This window comes from Pseudophryne corroboree, chromosome 3 (genome assembly GCF_028390025.1).
Source record: "Pseudophryne corroboree isolate aPseCor3 chromosome 3, aPseCor3.hap2, whole genome shotgun sequence".
NCBI classification, from domain to species: Eukaryota; Metazoa; Chordata; class Amphibia; order Anura; family Myobatrachidae; genus Pseudophryne; species Pseudophryne corroboree.
The window spans coordinates 166,420,398-166,445,634 of record NC_086446.1 but is presented as its reverse complement, the minus strand read 5'-3'; the positions used below and the strand labels follow the sequence as shown (position 1 = coordinate 166,445,634).

Sequence of the window (25,237 nt, the reverse complement as noted above, 5' to 3'; positions counted from 1 at the left end):
AAAACGCGGGAGTGGCTGGAGAAACGGAGGAGTGTCTGGGCGAACGCTGGGTGTGTTTATGACGTCAAACCAGGAACGACAAGCACTGAACTGATCGCAGATGCCGAGTAAGTTTGAAGCTACTCAGAAACTGCTAAGAAGTGTCTTTTCGCAATATTGCGAATCTTTCGTTCGCAATTTTGATAAGCTAAGATTCACTCCCAGTAGGCGGCGGCTTAGCGTGTGCAAAGCTGCTAAAAGCAGCTTGCGAGCGAACAACTCGGAATGACCCCCCTGATCCATTAGCATATTTAAACACAGCTACTGTGTGCAAAGATGCAGTGGCTGTAGCTATTGCATCCATCTCTGAAACAGGCCCTAAGTTCATTAGGTATTTCAAGATACACTATATGGACAAAAGTATTTGAACTTCTGACCATTACACCAACATCTGACTGCCAGAGAAGCGTGATTCGTCACTCCACTGAGCATATTTCCACTGCTCTACAGTCCAGTGTCGGTGTGCTTTACACCACTCCATCAGACGCTTGGCATTGGAGTTGGTGGTTTGAGGTTTGCCAGCAGCTGGAAACCCATTTCACTAAACTCCCGCCACACAGTTTTTGTGCTTAAATTAATGCCAAAGTTTGGAACTCTTCGGCTATGGAATCAGCAGAGCATTGGCAACTGTTACGCGCCATGGTGGTCATTCCGAGTTCGCTCGCTAGCAGTTTTTAGCAGCCATGCAAACGCATTGTCGCCGCCCAATGGAGAGTGTATTTTCACTTTGCAGAAGTGCGAACGTCTGTGCAGCAGAGCGACTGCAAAAACATTTTGTGAAAAACAAGACCAGCCCTGTACTTACTCTTCGTGTGCGTTGATTCTAACGTTGGAGGGTTGGCTTTTGACGTCACACACCCGTCCAGCGTTCGGCCAGCCACGCCTGCGTTTTCTCTGGCACACCTGCATTTTTCTAAGCACTCCCTGAAAACGGTCAGTTGACACCCAGAAACGCCCCCTTCCTGTCAATCTTCTTGCGACTGCCAGTGCGAATGAAAACGTCGCTAGAACCTGTGCAAAAGCACAAAGGACTTTGTACCCGTACGTCGCGCGTGCCCATTGCGGTCCCTACGCATGCGCAGAAATGCCGAATTTTAGCCTGATCGCTGCGCTGCGAACAACAGCAGCTAGCGATCAACTTGGAATGAAGCCACATGCGCCTTAGCAGTCTGACCCCGCTCTGTCATTTGACGTGGTCTTCCGCTTTGTGTCTGACTTGCTGTTGTTCCTAAACGCTTCCACTTTCTAATAATATCACTTACAGTTCTGTGGAAAATACAGCAGGGATGAAATTTCACGACTAGTCTTATTGCAGAGGTGGCATCATATCACAGTACCACGCTTAAAGTTACGGAGCTCCTCAAAGCGAGCCATTTTGTATCACAAATGTTTGCAAATGGAGACTGCATGGCTAGGTGCATGATTTTATATACCTGTGGCAACGGGTCTGATTGAAACGCCTGAATTCAATAATTAACAAGTGTGGCCAAATACTTTTCTCTTACGTCCTAGATGATGCTGGGGTCCACATTAGTGCCATGGGGTATAGACGGGTCCTCCAGGAGCCATTGGCACGCACTTTAAGAGTTTGAGAGTGTGGGCTGGCTCCTCCTTCTATGCCCCAACTACCACACTCAGTTTAGAAAATGTGCCCGGAAGAGCCGGTCACCGCTAGTGGAGCTCTACAGAGCTTTTCTAGAAAAGTTTAACTTAGAGTTTTTTATTTTACAGGGAAGCTGCTGGCAGCAGCCTCCCTGCAGCGAGGGACTAAGGTGGGGAGCAGTGTCCGCCCTGCGGGGTCTGAGCCACTGTCTCCGCTGACTGGACACTGAGCTCCAGAGGGGTCTGATCGTTCTCCGCCACAGGGGACCGCTCGTCCCAGCAGCATGCCGCCAACCCCTTACAGAGCTGAAGAAGTGGGGAGTGAGACACCGACCCCCCTAGCAAGCGGGGGGCCGGTGTGAAGATGGCGGCAGTGGGGAGGGAGCACAGTATTGACTGCTCTCCTGATAAGGTTCAGCAGCACATGGTGCGGCGCTGTGAGGGGAGCCCTGGGCCAGCGCATAGCCGCCACACTGGTCCAGTAGCCTGTCGGGGTCCTCGGATCTCAGACAGCACTAATTTCTCAGGCCAGTATAATCCATGAAGAGCGGGAAGACAGTGCCATTAAGGGGACAGAGCTTCTCAGAGCGGACCCAGCAGCGTTTCAGCGCCATTTTCCTGCCTGCACAGCGCTGAGAGGAACAGGTCTCTCCACAGCAACTCCAGCTATTTGTACACGGTACCAGGGGGTTGTAGAAGGGAGGTGCAGGTTCCCAGGAACAAAAGCCTGCTTTAGGTACGCCAAAGTCCTCCGCATGACGGTGGACCGTGCGGCCTGGAGGTGGGGCCAGTGGGAGCGAGACTCAGACACTTCGGTCACGTCTGGGTATCGTCCGGCCTGGATCCCTGGGTGATAGATATTGTATCCCAGGGATACAGGCTGGAATTTCAAAGTCTCCCTCCTCATCGTTTTTTCAAATCAGGCTTACCAACTCTGTTGGCAGACAGCACTGTACTACAAGACGCTGTCCAAAAACTGGTGGAGGCACAGGTCATTGTGCCAGTACCACCTCACATGCAGAACAAGGGTTATTATTCAAATCTTTTCGTGGTACCGAAACTGGATGGTTCGGTCAGGCCCATTCTGAACCTAAAATCATTGAACCCCTTTCTAAAGGAGTTCAAGTTCAAAATGGAGTCTCTCAGGGCGGTGATATCAGGTCTGGAAGAGTGGGAATTCCTGGTATCACTGGATATCAAGGATGCATACCTATACATTCTGATCTGGCTGCCGCATCAGGCTTATCTCCGTTTCGCATTGCTGGACTGTCATTTCCAGGTCCTGCCATTCGGCCTCTCCACAGCACCGAGGGTGTTTACCAAGGTGATGGCAGAAATGATGGTTCTCCTCCGCAAACAGGGTGTGAACATCATTCCATATCTGGACGATCTGCTGATAAAGGCATCGTCCAAGGAGAAGCTGCTGCAGTCCATTGTTCTCACAACACGCCTCCCCAAGAGTCATGGTTGGATTCTGTACCTTCCAAAGTCACATTTGGAACCAACCCAGAGGTTGTCCTTTCTGGGAATGACCCTGGATACGGAAGTGCAGAAGGTGTTTCTTCCACAGGAAAAGGCTTTGGTGATACAAGCTATGGTCCGGGATGTCATGAAGCCAGCCCGGGTGTCAGTTCATCAATGCATTCGCCTATTGGGAAAGATGGTGGCCTCTTATGAGGCTCTCCAGTACGGGAGGTTCTACTCTCGGACCTTCCAACTTGATCTCCTGGACAAGTGGCCAGGATCTCATCTCCACATGCATCAGAGAATTCGTCTGTCGCCAAAGGCCAGGATTTCACTCCTCTGGTGGCTCCAATTGCCTCACCTTCTGGATGGCCGCAGGTTCGGGATTCAGGAATGGATCCTTCTAACCACGGATGCGAGCCTTCAGGGATGGGGAGCATTCATTCAAGGAGTAACCTTCCAAGGACAGTGGTCAAGCCTGGAAGCCGGCCTGCCCATCAGCATCTTGGAACGAAGAGCTGTCTACTACGGTCTTCTTCAGATGGCCCCTCTTCTAAGAAATAGGGCCATTCAAGTGCAAATGTAACAACAGTGGCTTAGATAAGCCGACAAGGTGGAACGAAGAGCAGGGCGGCAGTGTCAGAGGTGACAAGAATACTCCTCTGGACAGAAAAGCACGCGTTGGCGCTATCAGCCATCTTCATTCCGGGAATAGACAACTGGGAGGCAGACTTCCTCAGCAGAAACGATCTCCATCTAGGGGAGTGGGGTCTCCATCCGGAGGTGTTCAAGGAAATAACAGGTCTTTGGGGATTACCCCAAATAGACATGATGGCCTCTCGTCTCAACAAGAAGCTTCACCGTTATTGTTCCAGGTCGAGGGACCCACAGGCAGTGGCAGTGGACACCCTATTGTCTCCGTGGATGTTCCAGTCAGTGTACGTGTTTCCACCACTCCCACTCATCCCAAGAATCCTAAAGCTCATAAGGAGAACATGGGTTCAAGCAATCCTCATTGCCCCAGACTGGCCAAGAAGGGCTTGGTACGCGGACCTTCTGAATCTACTGCAAGAAGATCCGAGGCCTCTTCCTCTACGGGAGAACCTGCTACAGCAGGGACCATTCGCCTATCAAGACTTACCGCGACTACGTTTGACAGCATGGAAGTTGAGCGCCCGATACTTGTTCGGAAGGGAATTACGAAGAAGGTCATTCCTACCCTGATAGAGGCTAGGAAAGGGGTAATGTCTAAACATTACCATCGTATTTGGTAGAAATATGTCTCTTGGTGTGAATCCAAGAAGTTTCCTACGGTGGAGTTTCAACTCGGATGTTTTCTCCTCTTCCTGCAAGCAGGTGTGGATATGGGCCTGAGATTAGGATCTGTGAAGGTCCAGATTTCAGCCCTATCCATTTTCTTTCAGAAACAATTGGCTGCCCTATCTGAGGTTCAGACTTTTTTGAAGGGAGTTCTGCACATCCAACCTCCCCTTTGTACCGCCTACGGCACCTTGGGACCTTAACGTGGTGTTGCAGTTCCTCCAGTCAGATTGGTTTGAGCCTCTATAGGAGGTTGAGGTCAAATTTCTTACATGGAAGGCGGTCACGTTGTTGGCCTCCGCTTCTGCTAGACGCGTGTCCGAGTTGGGGGCTTTATCCTGTAAAAGCCCTTACTTGATCTTCCACGAAGATAGAGCTGAGCTCCGGACACATCAGCAGTTTCTTCCGAAGGTTGTGTCGGCATTTCATATCAACCAATCTATTGTGGTGCCAGTGGCTACTGACTCCTCAATTACATCAAAGTCCTTGGATGTTGTAAGGGCTCTGAAGATATATGTGAAGAGAACTACTCATCACAGAAAGTTGGACTCTCTGTCCTGTATGATCCCAAGAAAATTGGGTATCCTGCTTCTAAGCAGATTATTTCTCATTGGATTAGGTTCACTATCCAGCACGCTTATTCTACGGCAGAACCTTCTACTCATAAGGTGGGGTCTTCCTGGGCGGCTACCTGGGGTGTCTCGGCAGTGCAACTTTGCCGAGTTGCAACTTGGTCTGGGTCGAACACGTTTGCAAAGTTTTACAAGTTCGATACTTTGGCCTCTGATGATCTGAAGTTCAGTCAATCAGTTCTGCAGGAGCCTCCGCGCTCTCCCTCCTGTTCTGGGAGCTTTGGTACATCCCCATGGTACTAATGTGGACCCCAGCATCCTCTAGGACGTAAGAGAAAATAGGATTTTGGTTACCAACCGGTAAATCCTTTTCTCGTAGTCCATAGAGGATGCTGGGCGCCCGCCCAGTGCTTCGTTTTCCTGCAAATGTTATTTGGTTCAGTACAACTTCATTTTAGTTGAGTACTGCATTGTTACTTGGAAAGTAATGTTTCAGCGCTTGCTGAGTGTTCAAGCTACGTTGGCTTGACGTGCCTTGTATGTGTGAGCTGGTATGAATCTCGCCACTATCTGTGTATAATCCTTCTCTCGAAGATGTCCATCTCTTTGGGCACAGTTTCTAGACTGAGTCTGGTAGGAGGGGCATAGAGGGAGGAGCCAGCCCACATTCTCAAACTCTTAAAGTGCCAATGGCTCCTGGTGGACCCGTCTATACCCCATGGTACCAATGTGGAACCCAGCATCCTCTACGGACTACGAGAAAAGGAAATCCTATTTTGTCCATATAGTGTAGGTAATTGTGTGATTTGCCATATATATGTTTCTGTTTAAGCTGCAAGCTACATAAATCTACCCACACCTCTTTTCCATAGTTTCCTTTCTCCTCCTTCAAGGTTTTCCCTATTTCAATTATACCGCTATTAGATCGCTAAAGTGGGTCGCACCCGGGACTTGTACACTGGTCTTTCTCAGGTGCGACTGGCTGGAGACCCCTTTCACACTGGCGGCACCAACCTGGCAAATTCCCGGGTTGGTGACCTGTGCGATGAGATGTGCAGAGTCGGTGCCTGGTGATCAGATCATCTCCAATCGCCGCCTGTCCCTGTAGCACCGCATCTCCCTATAGTATAAACGGGTCCCGGGTTGCATCGACTCGGCAACCCATTCACATTGCACCTGACCCAGTAATAACCCAGGAATAACCCAGCTTTATTCCAGGGTTGAAATATCGGGATAGGCGAAATGGGAATTTGGGACATATCCCTTTTACACCGCATGTCGACCCGCCAATATACAGGTTATTTGGTGTGACATGGGTATTATTTACATTCATTTTTATGTTTTCTTGTCCATTCTTGCTCTTATATTTACAGTTGCGGTACTTGGAGACCTTGATCCCCCAATCATGGTTGTTTAACTCTGTGAGGCACCACACTAGAATACATACAATATACCGGCTGTCGGGATAATGGCTGTCAGTATTCCGACAGCGGCATCCCGGCAACGAGCGCAGCGAGTCCCCTCCTGTGCTCGCTGCTTCACCATGCATTGGGACCGGTGGTGAGACAGGTTATATTCCCACTCAGGTGGTGGCGTGGACCCACCACCCGAGTGGGAATACGGGGCTGCGGTTGGGGTTCTGACCGCCAGCATGTAGCCAACTGTCAGGATTCCGGCGTCGGGATACTGAACGCCGGGATCCCGACCGGCGGTATATTAGCCGCATACCACCACACCATACCTTATAGTATAAAAATCTTTGTATGTGTTTATATTTCTTCGACCATTTGACCTGTTTGTACAGTTTTCTTATACTTCTAATAAAAATAAATAAGAGAGATTGTTGAAATAGCATATTTATTCCTATCTGAGATGTGCTTGCAATTTGATGTGAATCCACAATGGTGATAAATGGAAAACCGTTGGCATTAACACTCCATTATGACATTATGGATATCTAGTCATGCATAATGCATCTGCCATGTTTCAAAATCGTATTAATGATGTTCTCAGAGACTTCCTCTGGAGATTTTCTTTTTTGTATATGTGGACAATGGGGCTGATTCAGGTTGAATCGTGAGAAGTTCAGATTATTTCTAATAAATATTTAAAATTCCAGCGTTAATACGCAAGGTGCATCTTATTACCATATACGATAAAAGTGCGCTGTACGTCGCAAACACTACATACCTTAAGCGAAAACAAGTACACGCACACATTGTCTGAGTTCCAACGCTCATTAATGTATATATTTGATATTAAAAAGGTATGTATACAATACATCACATGTACAGTATATATATATATATATATATATATATATATATGGTTACAGATTTACAATTACACAAGAAGCAGATAGTTACAAAAGAATCCATTACAGCCAGCATACGTTACCATTTCCCTCAATGCACACTCCGCTCCATCTCACTCTTTCTCTCCCTCTCAGCAAGCAAAAACTACCAGCAGCAGAAAAACAGAACTTCTTGTGACTCGAATCACCTATATACTGTGTATTTTGGGGGAGTACATGTCTTCTGTTATTGGTCCAGGGGAGGGAACTTTCTCATTCATGATGTGTCATTGGTCAGTTTATATGCAAGCAACGTCCAGCCTTGAAGATGCAGGAATGGCTTTTGTTCTCATTTGAATTGTAGCTTCATATACATACATTCAATCATAACTAATCGTTGCAATGTGCTACAACCTAATCACAGGTATCAAATTAACACACCCATTCCCCTGATTATTTTGACACCAAGCATGACATGTTTATCTTGTTCCGTTCCATTAATACATATACATGATGTTATACTCCATTATATAATTTAAAACATTATAATGTCTAGAGCTTGACATGTTTAATTTATGTGTGGTATGAAATATGTGTTGAATATATCCTTGTGTCTTGTCTGTGTGAATGCGTATGCTACTATATATCGCTGTGCATGCTGCGTGTATTCGCACGCACAGCGACTCATCAGCGTGGAGTTTACATGTGCTGTGTGTGTAATTTTTTTTTACTTCGACAATCGCAATAAGCAATCCAACTGCAAAAATTACAAAAAGGATGCAGGCACATGCACAGCACCCATCCTGCGCATGCCCGCAGAAAATGCAAATCAATCAGGCAAAGGCATTCATGGGGCGGGGGGGGGTGGGGTGGGGTGGCAATGCTCCTTTTCCTAGGCGGAGATGGAGCATTGTAGAGGCAGGGAAACGAGGGTGGCGTCATCCAAACAAGAGGCATGGCGTAGGCATGATCACGGTGGCTGCGTGACATCACACACAGCCGCCGTGATCAGAAAGTTGGTGGTGGGCCTCCTATGTGCGCAGTCAAGCTTTGCCGGCAGGAGGCAACCCTAATTTCTGCAATCAAGCAGAAAATGCGGTGCGATCGCAATTTCTGCTTGGTCAAGGGGGAGGGGGTGACTGTTAGCATGCTGGGCGGCCTTGCCCTGCGATGGGCGGCTCCCAGCATGCGATCACAAGGATTGCAAATTCTGCTACTTAGCAGAATTTGCAATCCTTACTGAATTAGGCCCAATATCTTGATTTAAATTTCAGATGTGGAACAATAACAGAAACATGCCTGTCAGGGACATCAAAGAGAAAACCACCTGTTTGCCAAATTTGAAGTTATTTTAAGGTAAACTATGGGGTCACACCACCACAAAAACCTAGGTTATTGCCAGGTTAACCTGGGTCGCGGCTCGGTGTGAAAGGGTTAACCCGGGTCCAGTGACTGGGAATCCAGCCCAGGTAGCTATCAAATTTGGTATGGGAAGGACCCGGGTTACATGGGCAGTGTGAACAAGTAACCCAGCTCATCCGACCCAGGTCCGTTCACTGCATAAAGACACATTCCAGGCTCTTGGAGATGATGTAATCTCCAAGCGCCTGCAGAGAGAGAGCCCCAATTTCTGAAGCGGGGTACACTAGGATTCCACAGGGAATTACATTGGGGTGTAGAGTTGGATCTTGATCCGAGCCACCAACAGACTAAAAGCTTTGACTGTTCCCAGGATGCACAGCGCCGCTTCCTCTATATCCCCGCCTCCAGGCACTAGAGCCCAGTTTGTAAGTTGGTGCCTGCAGTGCAGGCAGCTAACAGGGAGGGCTGCACTAGGCAGCCCTGAAAAGAGCTTTTTGAAGAAAGACTTCAAGGGCCGCAGCACAGGCACTTAGAAGTGCTATATGTCAGTCTGCTATATCGTGCTGCGGCTCCCTCACCTCCCCCAGTGGCGCTGTATACTCCCACACCCTGGTTGCCGGATACTTACAGCGGAGGGCTTCGGTCTCATCAGGCACGCACTCGCCACTGCTCTCCTGGATCGCGTGGCCGCATCTACAGGGAGCAGGTAAGAGGATCCCCCAGGTGGGACCCGCTGAAATCGCGATCCGGTGCGGCCTCTAGGAGATGAACAACGCGCGCTGTCGTGGACACTGTGGCCGTACAGGGACCCCACTAGACCACCAGGGCAAAAGGCACAGGTCGGATTTATTAAAATCCGTTTCAAATAGGCCCCGCAGTACCCGGTGGTGAAGTCCAGAAAAGGGATAAGGCTCTGACCTGTAGTCCCTGCCCTAGGCCCCATTTACTGCAAATGTTCCCACCCTGGAGCTGCATATCTCTCTCTCCCTCTCTCCCTGTCAGCGTTTGGGCACCATTACACACAAGCTGAGCTGATTCTGGGACTGCTGGGCGATGTCTTCACTGTAAAGCCGCCTGCATCATCAGTGCTGTGCATTTACAGGACACTTAAGTATTCTACATGTCATTTAGACAGTGTTAGTTAAGAAAAAGTGCATAACTTCAGGGTTATTTAGTACAAGTACCCTGTGATATACATCCAGTTTTTACTGTGCATTGTTATATCTGTATATGTATACATAGCTTTACTTAGTAGTCCAGTTACTTAGTATTGCTAGTTCAGTGCAGTTTTATCATACCTCCCAACTGTCCCGATTTTTGTGGGACAGCCCCATTTTTTGGGGACTGTCCCGCTGTCCCACCCGCGGGCAGCAGTGTCCCGCGGTGGGGGCAGTTGGGAGGCTCTGTCTCTCGCTGCTATGCTTAGCATGCGCACAGGGTCTTTTCACTTGAGTCAGAGGGGTCATGCCAGCAGCTCACAGAGGGCTGGGCATGCCCCCTCTGTGACGAAAACGGGCACGCAAAGGCACGCCCCCTTTTCATATGCCACACCCCTTTTCGGGAGCGCACGCGGCTTCACCGCGCGTGTGTCCCTCTTCCAGTGAGGACAAAGTTGGGAGGTATGGTTTTATTGTTTGTAATAATTTCTAAATTGTACATGTGACTGTGTGTGCCAATAGCTGCTGTGTGGTCTATATTGTAACCATGTAACCATATATATATATTGTACATTGTGATATATTGAATACATATCCTTTTAATAACAACAAATATATACATCAATGAGCTTTGGAACTCAGATAATGTGTGGGTGTATTGTGTGTGTGTATATATATATATATATATATATATTAGAGCGGGCATTTTAAATATTTGTTAGAAAGCAATTAGACTCTTACAGATGGGGGCTCGTCCGGGATATCACGTTCTTAATGATGCACTGTACATTACAAACGCGACGCTGTGGTCGACCAGCTAACGGTGGACGCATCATGATGCCGACAAATCACATCCATGTGTTCTGTTGTGTTATTAGTAAGGCGCTGATATGAAATTCAAGGGACAGTGTGTTTCTCATAATATTTAAGATGCTAAAGCGTATTTTTATTGTTGCAAAACAAAGTTCAAATAAGTCATATTGTGTTTGATTCAGATTGGATTGTTTATCCGTTAAGTAGCTTTAAAATACAATTAAAAATTGCAGCCTAGCCATGATATAGCTGTGTTAGCATGCTGAGAAAATGTGTATATTTTTAAACTCAGGCCTAAAGTAACATTGGTGCCTGTATGGAGTGTGATTTCTTTGTGACAGAGGAGCCATATGGCGTGTCCACCATCTTGTGTAAACCTCATGGATGTGGAAGGGGGAGGAGCAGTGGCCATTTTAGAAAGGTCACTTTCTAAATAGCTGATTTTCAGTCTGCTCAGAACAATCAGTTTCCTTTGTCACAAAGTTTCCACATATCTACAAATTCAGCACCATTTATGAGTTACCAATGAATTTATTTAACCCATGCCATAATCAATTACAAATAGTTTCAATTGGGCCTAGTGAGAGTAAATGGTGAAGTCAGTGAATGTTTTCTTTTTCTCTTCTTGTCTGTGTGTAATAACCTTACATCAAGTGGGGGGTTGCACACAGATAGAAAAAGGAAAAAAAGAGTTTAGTTTTTTTTTTCTTTTCTTCCAAGACTTGTGGAGTATAGCCATTGAAATGCAAATTAACTTGTGTGACTACTTTTTTTAGTATAGGCAAGGCATATATCTTTGATATGCAAATTAGAGGCCCTGAGAGAAACTAGTCATTCAGTGTGCCCACAAATACATATGAAGGGGTTTCATAGAAGTGCAGTATATAGTGTGTGTATGTATGTGTATATATATATATATATATATATATATATATAATATTATTATAATTATGTGTATATTTATATCAGAGTATGTTCTGCAAGATAGCTATCCAATCTGAATCATAGCATTTAAATCATAGGTTATTGCAGTCATTATAGATCTGTGTGAAATCGGATACATTTGTTTGCTATATAGATAAATTTGAAATAAGTGTATTAAGGGAGTAATTATAAAGACACAAAACGCAGTTCTGGCCTAGTCATAAAGGTTTATACAGAACAAGTGTGGGTTGTGTTTGTGAGTGATAATAGTTTGTATTGCTCACATTTATAGAGATTGTGTGGTTTGTTTTATTGTGGACGCACTTTTATTATTTATTACCAGCTATTTATATAGCGCACACATATTCCGCAGCGCTTTACAGAGAATATTCGGTCATTCACATCAGTCCCTGCCCCAGTGGAGCTTACAATCTATATTCCCTATCACATGTACACGCACACACATTCATGCTAGGGTTAATTTTGTTGGGAGCCAATTAACCTACCAGTATATTTTTGGATTGTGGGAGGAAACCGGAGTACCCGGAGGAAACCCACGCAAGTACGGGGAGAATATACAAACTCCCCACAGTTAGGGCCATGGTGGGAATTGAACCCATGACCTCAGTGCTGTGAGGCAGTAATGCTAACCATTACACCATCCGCACTTTTGTACACGTGGTATGGACAAAGCACAGGGTCGCACACGCGGCGTAAAAGGCACGCACGGTCGCGTGTTTACGCAAGGTTGCGTAGGATTGCGGGCGCAAAGTACAAATCACACGATAGTTGTTCAATTAGGATAGTATACATTTAATACACTAGCACATAACTATCCAATTTCAAAAGCAGATTAGTGTAAGACTTTGTTTAGATGGTACTGCCTTTGGGTTAAAACCATCAATCGGAGGGAGTGGAAATTTTCTGTACAGAAAAGAAAAACAAGGTGTATTTGAGTGAGTGAAAGCTGAGTGTATTGAACCCCGGGAATTCGGGATCCCGTCAGTGACACCAAGTAAGTGGAGGCTTGGCGGCGTGAGGCGGCTGACTCACGTTAATCCAGATAGTGAAATACGCAAATCATGAGATTTGCAGAGGAGCGTAATAGGGAATTGTGCATTGTGTAGTATTGAAGTAAAGGTTTTTTGTTACGCTCCGGCTGAGGAGCGCAGCTTGTATATTCGACTCCAGTGGTCGTAGAACGGATAGGTAACAAGTACCTATACGCTGTGCGATTGGACCGCGCGTTTGTGGGTGCGATACGTGACGCAACTTGATACCCTTGTGCGCACTTTTTGCGCAAAACCGCGGTATCATTAGCGCCGTGTAAAGCATACGCAAGCATGATTTGTGTATAAGTGTATAGGGAGTTTTTGCTGGTCTCTCTCAGGAAAATCTCCAACGGTAGATATTCACTGGAAAAGGTAAGTCACTCCTAAAACTTCCAGTGAACAGAAGCCAGTTAGGGCCCTAAGTTGGGTACATTGCCTTCCACTATCAACAGTGTATCGTAGTACTGGCCAATGTGGGCGAGAGCGGGTGAAGAGCGCTCGGAGAACTTTCACCGTCTGCTTGCATTGTGTATTTTGGTGGTGTTTGTGGGAAAAGACCCACAATGGGAGCCAGTTGCTCAAGTAAGAGACATATGGTAGCCAGGGTTCAGGCTGAAGAGCCGTGGCCCAAGGGGTCAGCAAGGTTTATTATGTGTGGCAAATATGGTCCACACGCAGACTCTTTGTTCTGAATGGGTATGTATGACTGCTGATGATAGGGCATCATTCCCTGGGGTTGGTGAGTTTGATCCTAAGGTATTGCAGGTGGTATGTCTAACCAAACTCATATAAGACAAGAACGGAAATATAAGAACTGTTTGAACTTGTAGCAACAATAAACAAGTAGGAAGAAAAAGAAAGCAAGTGCACCGCCATATGTAGATGTGGAAGCAGTTACGGCCAGCATACAAACTATAGAAAATAATAAAAATATGAAAAATATGACTGTAACCTATATATGTACTAATGAATGTTGAAGTTTTATTTAGGAGGAGAAGTCAACCTGATTGGTTTCAGCCATTTCTCATGCACTCAGAGGAGTATCCAACCGGTAAAAGAAGAGCAGTAGCCTGCGGGGGAAGTGGCTGAGACCAGTGGAACTGGTAAGTATGATATCATTCGTGTACATATATAGTAAAACCCAAAAATAAAATAAAAATCAAGAAAGTAACATCAGAAATGGAGAAAAACCTGTCCGCACATTAGTATTTGCCAGTAGGAAAGCGGACAGAGACCGGGTAACCCCCGGGTATTTATTTTAGTTACCATATAAGTATTCATTCCTAGTAATGCCCCTAGTCAAGATGAGCTCGGAAATGTTTGTTGGACCATGTACAGACCTTTAATACGGGATGAGAAGGATTGAATGAATACTTCGCATGACATAGAAGCTTGTTAAAAAAATGTTTTGTGTCTTTTGCAGTAATAGAAAACTCTCCATCTGAATAAGATCACTGGTAAACACTAATTCGGCAAATGGGAGGTGGCTGTCTCTATGCTAATGGACGGGCTCAATAAGGCATTGAGGGTCAGGGTGCAGACTTCTTTGCCAAATTGGAAAGGGGTCACAGTAGCTAATCTTAGAGAGTGCGCTATTGAACATAACAAGAATATTGCTAGGCGCAGAGAATAACAGGAGGAGAGGTTGAGGACGGTAAGTATACAGGCACATACAGGAAAGACCCATCAATCCAAACCCCAGATCCCTAATGGTAAGTCAAGGTCAATAATATGTTACACTTGTAGGAAGGAAGGGCATTTTGCCAGAGATTGTAGGAGTAGTAGGACACATAGTCAATATAGACCCCTAGACAGAAAACACAAGCCACATTATTAAACACATAGACGGGACCAAGGGACATATAGTAAGGAATCACAAGCCATATGGAAAACACAGATTCGGCTAATGGGAAGAACAAAATAAATGCAACATTACCCTTTGACAATACTTGCTGGGGTTAAGATGGGGCCTCTAAACTTTTGCTTCTTTTTCCTAGCAGAAATGGCCCCTGATTAACTTAACAGGAGCTTTGTTAGATATGATATACATATAATCTGCTACCGCTCAGGAAGTACAAAGTATGTTAGACACCCACGAAGACTAATGTTACATTTCACGGTTCTAGATTCATGTCCATCACAGGTAGAGAAAATTATCTCACAGATACCGGGTTCCCTATGAATTTAGGATGGACAGGACACTGGATTGATGGCTGGGATAGTCCCAATAGCGATACAACAAACACAGAATTTTTTAAAGGGGAGTAGACCAAGTAGATAATCACTTCCCCGTAGTGCCCAATCCAGTTGTCAAATTTTTATAAAATCTTCTGTACCCTACAAACTCATCTGTCACCAACCTTTATTCTGTTTCTCAACAGTTTCCTCTTAATCTTTTGCGTTCACACAGGGTGGTACAATACATGGACCCGATTACAGTTCAAACACTACATGCCTAATTGGTCCTTCAGAGTTCTGCCCGAACCCAGTACATCTCACCAGCACGATAACACCAGTATTACTGCAGTGTGCCTTGTCATGCACAAAGGGTGGAGGAAGGATGAGAATACTGGTGAAGGGAAATTTTGTATAGACACTGATATGCCTGTTGGTGAATGGCAAACCTGACATTTTCTTTTTCATTTTCTCCTTCTTTCTCTCCTTTAGAGATGTTTTTTTTTAAATTATGCTCATGATACTCTACATTGCAAACACACAACAGTTAAATTAAGATACAAATTTGTGTTCCCTACAGGAAAAGGAGGTCTGGAAGTCGAAGGGGTATGGTTAGGAGTCCCCAGGACTCTGGAGAGATGGACAAGGTAAGCCAGTGGCCCCCAGAGCATATCTCCCAAGCCTAGCTGAGGCGGCATATGGTCTGACTCACCTAGGGTAAGGAAGGTATGTGCAAGCTGGTAAGAGCCTACAGGAGTGCACCAGGGTACTCTTCTCATGCAGGTAAGAAAGCAATGACATGTCTTACTTGCTTGAGGAAGAATATTGGTAAGGCAATACTAACAGAGCCATCCCATATCCCTCCTGCAGATGAGCCTTTTCAGGTAATACAAATCGACTTCGTACAGTTAACACCCTTTAGGAATTATTGTTATGTATTGGTGTGCACTGATGTTTTCTCAAACTGGGTAGAGGCAATCCCTGCCGCCACGGATGCTGCTGTGTTTACCGCAAAGAAACATTGCACAGAAATTTGTGTGTAGATAATGGTACCCCTAGGAGTAGGAGTAAAGCTTGAAATTGGACTATTGTGATCATAGATACTGCCACTAGTATTATGTAGCATCGGAACCACTCCCAGATCTTCAGTTACCAAATCACCCTCTTCGAAATTTGTTTTTGTTTTTTGTGGGTTTTTTTGTTTTTGGAAGACAACCTTATGTCATGATTGATCCGCACAATGATCAGAAATACACCAATGAGGTGACAGTACAGTACCTTATCGAGATGAGCCAGCATTTGAGAACTTGACAAAAGAACTTGAAACTGTTGATTCCTGGTATGCCAAATACTGTCTTGATTGTGAACCAAGAGACTGTGGCCCTCATTCCGAGTTGATCGCTAAGATTCATCGCATCGCAAATGTACGAAAACTAAGTGTCTGCGCATGCGCAAAAGCGTAAATACGCATGCGCGAGTACATACGTACGACATTAGTGCAAAACTGCCAAATTTAAACCAACACGTAACTGGCAAACGAAAACGAGGCGTGGCGGAGGCGTGGCGGAGGCGAGACTTCGCAATGCTCCGACATGGGCGTGAAAGTGGGCGTACAGTGTGGGAGTATGCAACTCGCAATGGGCGTGTTTTTCGCAATTATACCTTGTCGCTGTTAAATCTAACATAGGAAACCGTAGCAACCTTCACGCAGCAGCCGAGTAGGTCTGCAGTTACTCTACATTTGCGAAGTACTGTTACCAAGTGTGTATGCAGTAATTAGCTGTTAATTGGAGAGCACATTCATCTGATGGCCAATTACTAGCTAATTACTGCACAGATGAAAGTTAGCAAATAGCAATTGTCTGAACCCACATTACATGTTTATTCTACTCACATATAAATCACACACACTGCCAAATAAGGTTGTTTGTAGTGTTATTGTTGGTGTGTAAACAAATTTTTTTTTTTTTAAATGTTTGTAAGAATAACAAATACAAACAAGTGAAATAAAAATTTAAATGTAAAGCTGCAACATTTTTGCTAAAGAAAACGACAACCAAATAATGCAGCATACTCTTTCATTTTGTCAGAAATGTAACATTAATTTTGGTTTATAATATTTGACAATGTTTTAAATGATGTCCTGTTGATCAATACATAAATCTAAAAAGTGTTGTGTCAGTTTACTTAATATGGACATTAAAGTGTGGTGCAAAGCATACCTGTATTTGTTGGATGATGCAATTTTGTTGGAGAAATTGCAGATTGGTCCACAAGTGTCTATATGCTGACCTAATTTTTCGGGAACTAACATTTACCTAATGCATTACCTTGAAGAAATAGCACAATTTTTAATTTTTTTTTTTTTTATTAATGTAGTAAGATTTCACAACATGAAAACAACATGGCTACACGTGAGTCTCACAGGCAGAGATGTACCAAGCAGCAAGCATATGGCACTGACACAAATGATAGAGCAGAACTTAGTACTCTGCAAAAATCAGCTTCTGACTAAATTATAATTTGTAATCATAAATAATACATATTACACACCCTGCCACACAAACATTTTGACACAACTGAGAAAGAATTAGGATCCACCACACAAACACAACAATACATAGCACACTAGTAAGAGAAAGATGGCTCAGGTGTTTATACCCAAAAACTCACAGGCTACAATACCTCCAAACATAAATAATACATTTCACTAAGAGGGAGTTATCCATTCTGGCCACACAAGCCAACTCCAAAATAACATAGAGGCAACATCAAAAACATGGGTGCTGGCCATCTGGAGAGACATCACTTTCTTTTTTTTCTCCCCGCCTGAGGCTGTTGTTCTTGGCTTGGTCTGCGGAGCGACCTTCGTTGGGCCTGCCCAGTGGCCTGTTCTTCCTGGGCAGGGGCAGGGGAGGGAGCCGATGTGGGTGGCTCTCTGCCACTGTGGGCAAGGGAGACAGCGATGGCCTGGAGCCCTTGCAAGATGTTATTTGCAAGGCTTTGGAATGAGGAGGCAAGTTGTTCTTGGCCCTGCCTGATCTCTGCCAGACCTTGGCAGAGTTGAGCAACACCTTGCTCAACACTGGTTCGGTGCTCAGTGAGCCGGACAGCTATCTGGCTTACCTCCCGGAGGATCCCGTCTTGAAACGCATTTAGGCTCTCACCATACCTAGCGATTTCAAGCAGGATCTCCGGGATAGCAGAGGGTTGGGTGGGGGGGCCAGTAGGAACCTGCAGAGGTGGGATTTGTGTCCCCACACTGCCAGACCCACTAGGTCCCTCCACCTCAGCCTCAGCCACATAACCCTCCTGTGACTCAAACTGATCATCCCCCTGTGCTGTGTTTAGTGGCAAGCAAATAGAAGAATGTGTGGGAAAAGAGTACAATAAAAAATTAGATTTAAGTTTATAAATACTGTTTAAATTGCAGACAAATACATGTGTAAACTTACCTGGCAAGTCATGTCCCGTCAGGATCTCAGGCAGGTCCGTGTCCATATTAGACACCCCTTGGCCCTCCTCATAACTGACACAGGCCATCGCCATCTCCTCCAAGTCTGTAAACTCCACAGCGACAGATGGTCCTCCCCCTGTAGCCCTTGAGGCATTCCACTCCGCAGACCTCTTTGCCTTCAGGCGGGATTTGAAGTCGACCCACCTACATATGTATTGTGAAAGAGGGGCAAAGTAGAGTATTATTATTTGTGTATGTAAATATCTAGGACACATGTTCTGCTTCTGTTTGCTATACATAACATCACATGTCACTACATTTTTAAGACAACTTAGCACCGAAAAAGGACTGGCAAGATGCACTTACCGTCGTCTAACTTCTTGCGAGGTTCTGACGACAGAGCCAACTTCATTCACAGAATGTGTGATGTCCCTCCAGATGCGATCTTTTGTAGCAGCACCCATGTTTTTGGGGCCTCTATGTACTTTGGACATGGCTTGCGTGACCAAGACACGCAACTCCCTCTTAGTGAATGCTGGCTGTCTTTTCTTACGTCTGGAGGTAGCCTGTGAGGTTTCTTCCTGCTGCTCCTCACCATCTTCCTCCTCACTAGCAGCTTCTGTCTGTTGTGTTTGTGTGGCTAATGCTGATTCCTCCTCAGTTTGTCCAGTATGTGTGTGTGTGGCAGGGTATCCCCACTCAATTGTTGGGGCTCAGAAGCAGACATTTGCAGAGTACTAGGTCCTGCCTCTTCACAATCCGCAGAGGCGTATTCCATCATCCGTTTCTGGCACTCTAGGCGTTTTTTCGCCAATGCCATCTGCTGCTCTGCAATGCGGGCCATCTCTGCTGCTATTTCCTCACGAGAAGCCATGTTTGCGATGACGTGTGTACGCCGAGGTGTGTGCTTATTTATACCTACGGGCGGGGCGTTCATTCACACAGGTGTACAGTGTTAATCTTGGTAATGATTGCACTGCTTATTTAAGGGCCTACTTTGCACGCTGTGAGTGTTGGTAGTTTGGAGTTTGTATTTGTCAGTTTGGAGTTTGTTGTGCTGTGCGTTGAGGTGCTATTGTGCTTTTCAGAGTGAGTAATTGTCAAGCATACATTTGTCCGTTTGTTCGCGTTTAGAATATAGACGGTATAGCATTTTTTTTGCGAAAATCCGTTTGTGAGTATTCGTGCATTCGTCTTGTTCCTAATGTTTTTTACAAATTATATTTTTGAAGATTATTTGTAATTATTTTTTACACATATATATTTGGTTTCTCCATTTTTTAAACTAAACCTGTGCTTCAGTGTTGCTGTTGTGTGGACTAATGTTACTATGTTGATCTTACTGTAATTGTTGTTCTCTTGTAGGTGTATTTTTCTGGGTGAAGTAACCCCTTTTTGTTGTTTTCAAGGAGTGTGATTTAGAACTCAAATTTGACAGTTGTTTTCTTTGGAGCAGGTAAGTGCCCTTGGCCTGTGTTGGTGCCTGTTTGTGTTAATGGTCTCTATGTTGTTTTTAATGTCATTTTTGGTCTCTTGTAGGTGTATTTTTCTGGGTGAAGTAACCCCTTTTTGTTGTTTTCAAGGAGTGTGATTTAGAACTCAAATTTGACTGTTGTTTTCTTTGGAGCAGGTAAGTGCCCTTGGCCTGTGTTGGTGCCTGTTTGTGTTTGTTCAAAGTGTTTTTCTTATGTTTGTCTGCCATCTTGATAAGAAATGTTAAATTTATTTCAAGGATTGTTGTGCAAAGTAGTGCTGTTCTTGCCTGTACTAGCTACTAAAGGGATAACTTTGGTTGTTGTGTTGTAATGTTTTTTTTGCCTATTTTGGTTAATTTTTTTTAAGGTGTTTGTGATGTGTTTGATGCTCTGAGTATATTGTTTGTTTATATTTATATTAAAATGTTTTTAAAATATGTAGCTTTCTAACTTTTAAATTTTTTATACCCTTTTTGGTAACATTTTCATTTTGATCCGGAATTGAACACAGAAAATATGTCTTATGCTCCTGCAGTAAGTTGACACTCCCTTTTTTTAAAAATGTTTTGTTGTATATTTTTTGAGGTTTGCTTTTGTCTTATTCAACATATCTGTTATATTTTTTTAAAGTGTGTGATGTCAGTGTTTATCGCAGCAGAAGCCCTACCTCCACAACCCACGGCAGCACTCCCACCCCAACCGCCAGCCCCACAACCACAACCGGCTCCTCATCAACCAAGGCAACGGAGGCGTGCTAGGCCACCAATTTTCCAACCCTGTGTCCTACTTTTTGGGATGCCAGATGATGTTGTTGTGCGTAGATACAGGCTGCCACCACATCTAATCCTAGACACTCTCTCCATAATAGAGAGTGATCTGGAGTCTTCAATTCGGTATCCTACAGCAATACCACCATTGACACAATTCCTTGCTGTGTTACATTTTTTGGCTACAGGCTCTTATCAGCATGTGGTTGGAGACCTGGCTGGCATGTCGCAGGGCCAGTTCAGTAAGGTCCTGCGGCGTGTCTGCCAGGCTTTCCTAAAGCGTGTGAAGCAATTTATTGCTATGCCTTTGGATGTTGGTGCCCTAGATGTGGTGAAGCGGCAATTTGAGGAAGGTGGTAGTCGCTTCCCACATGTTATTGGGGTTGTGGATGGCACACATGTAGCTATTCAGCCACCAAGACATAATGAAGAAATTTTTAGAAACAGGAAACTGTTTTATTCTCTGAATGTAATGGTTGTTTGTGGGCCATCCCTCCAGATCCTTTCCCTGAATGCAAAGTTTCCCGGAAACTCCCATGATGCGTATGTCATTAGACAATCAGGGATATGGCACAGATTAAGATCAAGTCAACGAGCAGACATGTGGTTATTGGGTGAGTTGGCCCACTATTTTTGGCCTGAAATTACTAATTTATAAAAAATATACTCTTTCTAATTTGTTATTCTCATCAAACAGGAGACCGTGGATATCCTTGCACCCCCTGGCTCATGACTCCTTACCGTAATCCCAGGCCAGGACCACAGACGGCATTTAACTCCGCGCTTACTGCCACTAGGCAGCTGGTGGAGCGCACAATTGGGGTCCTTAAAGGCCGGTTTCGTGTGCTCCACCGCACTGGTGGCGACATCATGTATTCGCCGGAGATGGCAAGTAAACTAGTGGTCCTGTGCGCTATACTACACAACATCGCGGTAAGGAGTAGCGTAGAGCTTCCTCAGACAGAGGAATTGCCTGATGAGGAGCCAGGGGTTGTCCGACACTTCGGTGGGGGGAGTGTTACACGGAGGGGGAGCGAAGTCAGGGCAAGCATTGTTGCAGAATATTTCAGGTATAGTTTTTTTTTATTATTTTTTTATTCTAACACAAAAAACACAGTATGCTTATGTTCATTTTTTAATGTTGTATTTTTTTAAGCTATTGTAAGGTCATTGTGTAATTATTTTGGTGTGTGTGTTTTTTTTTCGTTTTTATAAAAAAATATCCGTAAACAGGTTAAGCTTACAATGTGTTATTTGCAAATATAATAATGTTATGTTGCTAAATAGTGTCCTTATTTGTTTTCTTACCTAAAAACATGTTTTTTAAAACAAACACACAAACAAATGAAAATGAATGTTGACCACTTTGTGACTGTCCAGCTGAATGATCACACAAACTGTGGTGAGTACACAGATCTTTTTTGAAATTTAAACTAAACTGTGTGTGTGTCTGTGTCTGTGTGGTTTTTTTTTTTTTTTTTTTTATTCCTTCTGCGACTGCGTATTTCCGCTCGTGCGATTTAACACTCTGCTCTTCCCAGCATTGCAAAGATCAATAAAGTTATTAGAAATGACAGCATAGATTTTGGACCAATCACATGCTAACAGACACTATAAATATATGCCCAAATAAGGAAAACGCCATTGCCATGATGCGTGCGGCACCTTTCACCAGGCGGGAGCTCCGCGTCCTGGTTGCGGTGATGGACCGCCGCGTAGGCCGCGTTGGGCGCTTCATCCCAAATCGGGTTAAGCGCGAGGCCTACGCGGAGGTCCGCCACCTACTGCGGTCTCGCGTCCGCAGCAGGCGGACAATAATCCAGCTAGAGAGGAGATGGAGTGATCTCCGCAGGAGGACTCCAGAACTGTTGGCGGAGATCCGCCAGCAAATCAGGGAAATGCATGCACGCAGTAAGTTACATTACATAAGATTATTAGCATAAAATTTGCAAATTTACACTAAGTGGTAGGCTAATAGCAACACTGAGTGAACAAATTTAAAAAATAGGACAGTGTGTGTGGTTAGGGCAAACAGTACTGACTGTGTCAAAGTGTTACCAAACAAGTGCATGTTGTACAGAATGAATACCCAGGCAGGAAACTGTACACAAAAACTTGATCAGTGGTGTCTATATAATAAGGTGGCTTGAATAGTGATCTGGTGATGTTGCCTAGACCAATCAATATGACTCAATGGAATAGATTAAGGAATGAGCGTCCAAATATTTTTGATGAAACATTTTGGTTGGTGGGGCCAACATGAAGAGGATTGTAAAATGTGTTGTTTAAATCCAAAAACAAACAAACGATTTTTACATGGAACAGAACAGTGTAATTTACAAATGTTGAGTATGTTATTTAACATGCAAATAAAATTTACCAACAAATATCATTATAGGACGACCACAACGGCAAAGACAGCCAGTGAGCCCACATCAGGCAGCTTCTCAGCCCCCTTCCCCTTCTCACTCCCCCTCCACTTCCCAGTCCCCCTCCCCTTCTCACTCCCCCTCCACTTCCCAGTCCCCCTCCCCTTCTCACTCCCCCTCCACTTCCCAATCCCCCTCAGCTTCCCACTCCCCCTCAGCTTCCCAGTCCCCCTCAGCTTCCCAGGCACCCTCAGCTTCCCAGGCCCACTCCCCTTTCCACTCCCCTTCTCAGCCCACCTCTCATTCTCTTTCTGTGACCCCTTCTCCTCCTTCCCAGTCCCCTTCTCCTTCTACTTCCAACTCCCCTTCTCAGCCCCCCTCACCCTCTATTGGCCTAACATTCTCTCCGCCCCCCTCGCCCTCTCAATCAGACCCACCCTCAGAAATTAGTTTCCCAAACCCTCCTCCTTACCCCATCTCTCCTCCTTCCCGAAACCCTCCTCCTTCACCCATCCAGCCTCCTTCCCCCATCCCTCCTCCTTCACCAATCCCTCCTCCTTCCCCCATCCAGCTGCCTTCACCACCCACAGAATGGGCAGAAGAAGCCCCTGATGGGGTCAGTGATGACACTAATGTTGCTGAGGAAAGTAAGTGTTTTTACATTTCAGTTCAAAATATGACCTACTTACACTTACAATGTACAAACATGCACTGTTGTACTGTTTTAAATCAGCTAGCAAGGTACACATTTTCATTAATTATTGATGGTGTGCATGTTGCATTGATATTTTTTAGAGTATCATTATATGTAGTGTTTATGTGTGCAATGTGTTGTGTGTCCACTCTAGGTCGACACTAATTAGTTTGACAGGGTTGCCAGGACTACATAGTTTAATATGTGTTTATTTTTAACAAAAACATTTATAGCTGAGAGCAGTTTAGTATGTTGTTAGTCTTTAACACTTGTGCCTCTCTATTCATAATGTTTGCACTTTCAAAACACATGCTTCACTTTGTTAGCAAGCAGAACAACACAATGATTTGTGGTGTTAAAGTTACACTCACAAAATGCTAATTTGTAACAAACCTGTTTTTCCTTATTTTGGAAACTGGATTTACATGGATTGTGGGCATGCTAGGATATGTAGTCCTTCAGAAGATGTTGATATGCAGTGTGATCATGCAGGACCAAACCTCCTTAAATTTAATTCACTGTAGTCCAGATGTGAATGAATGGCAACATGGTGTTACATTTACTAAGATGGTAGTTATCTTTAACATGGGATGTTGACCATAGCAAGCAATAATATTATAAATTAAATTGTTATGCCCACTTTTACAAGATAACATGTTTAATTTGTTTGTTTGCTATGGTCTACTTCCCATCTTAAATTGAACTCCCGTAGTAGAAAATGGACAACATGGTGTGGTTCACTTTCTAGTTTAAAAAAAAAACATTGCTGAGCAGGATTGTGTATTATGCTACTGATTTATCCTTAAATCAGCCATGATGTAGTCACTTAGGCATTAAAGCAGGCCTGTCCAAACTGCGGCCCTCATGCTGGAGAAAAAATACACATCCCAGCATGCCCTGACACAGATTTTGCATTATCTGACCACAAAACTGGGAAAAGGCATGCTGGGAGATGTAGTTTCACAACAGCTGGAGGCCAGCAGTTTTGACATGCCTGCATTTAAGTGTGCTTTGTGCCTTTCTTGGATAATAAGTAATGTAATTCAGTTATTAATGTTTCTGTTGCTTCTTAATTTCAGATGTTGCAGTTGGAGATCCTACAAGTTTAGGAGGCATTATTGCCAGAATGCGACAACACCTGCATGGTGTTGTCATGTGTCTGGATGAATTGCAAAAATTTGCTTGATTTTGTTTGTTTGTAAAAAAAAATAATGTTTTTAAAAATAAAAAAAATAAAAAAAAAATGATTCAAGTTAACCGGGTGTTGTGCTTATTAATGCAAAAAAGGATCAGCAGAATGGCAGGCAGAAATAGTTTACATTAAACATTACTCACATGTAACGTAAGTTTAGAATTAAAAAATGAGTTAGGAGATTATTGTGTTAATAAACATGTAAACACCTTCATTCACAAACAACATCTTTTAAAAAAGATATACAAATTTTTAAAATATAATAGTTTAAAAAAAAAACACTTTTACATGTTGATGGACAATTATGGCAACAAAGTGTTAATCTGGTTTTTTGGCCTGACTTAATTGTTTCGGAACATTATCAATCATTACACTAATTGGATTCGTAATTGACAAGGGCTTGTGTACTTTAAAATGAAAGGGTAATTTCACTTAATCGCAAAATCAAAAAAAAAAGGCGTTTTACCTTAAAAGTGTGTAATTTGTAGGAAAAATGAGTAAATCTACTAA

General features: G+C 44.2%; 1 protein-coding gene across 3 annotated transcripts in view; it reads left to right on the top strand.

Moving 5' to 3' along the window:
* Positions 1-24,792, top strand: part of LOC135055013 (putative nuclease HARBI1) — a 63,848-nt gene extending 39,056 nt beyond the window's left edge. Inside the window, exons 1-5 of one of the 3 annotated variants that reach the window (XM_063958559.1) lie at positions 20,231-21,086; positions 21,170-21,542; positions 21,853-21,874; positions 22,871-23,488; positions 24,615-24,792. In XM_063958559.1, coding sequence (XP_063814629.1) covers positions 20,267-21,086; positions 21,170-21,542; positions 21,853-21,856 — 1,197 coding nt within the window. In that variant the 5' untranslated portion in view covers positions 20,231-20,266 and the 3' untranslated portion in view covers positions 21,857-21,874; positions 22,871-23,488; positions 24,615-24,792. Of the gene's footprint in view, positions 1-19,595; positions 19,683-20,230; positions 21,087-21,169; positions 21,543-21,852; positions 21,875-22,870; positions 23,489-24,614 lie in introns of those variants that run through there. The other 2 variants (XM_063958561.1, XR_010243618.1) reach the window with 2 other exon arrangements.
* Positions 24,793-25,237: the final 445 nt, after the last annotated feature.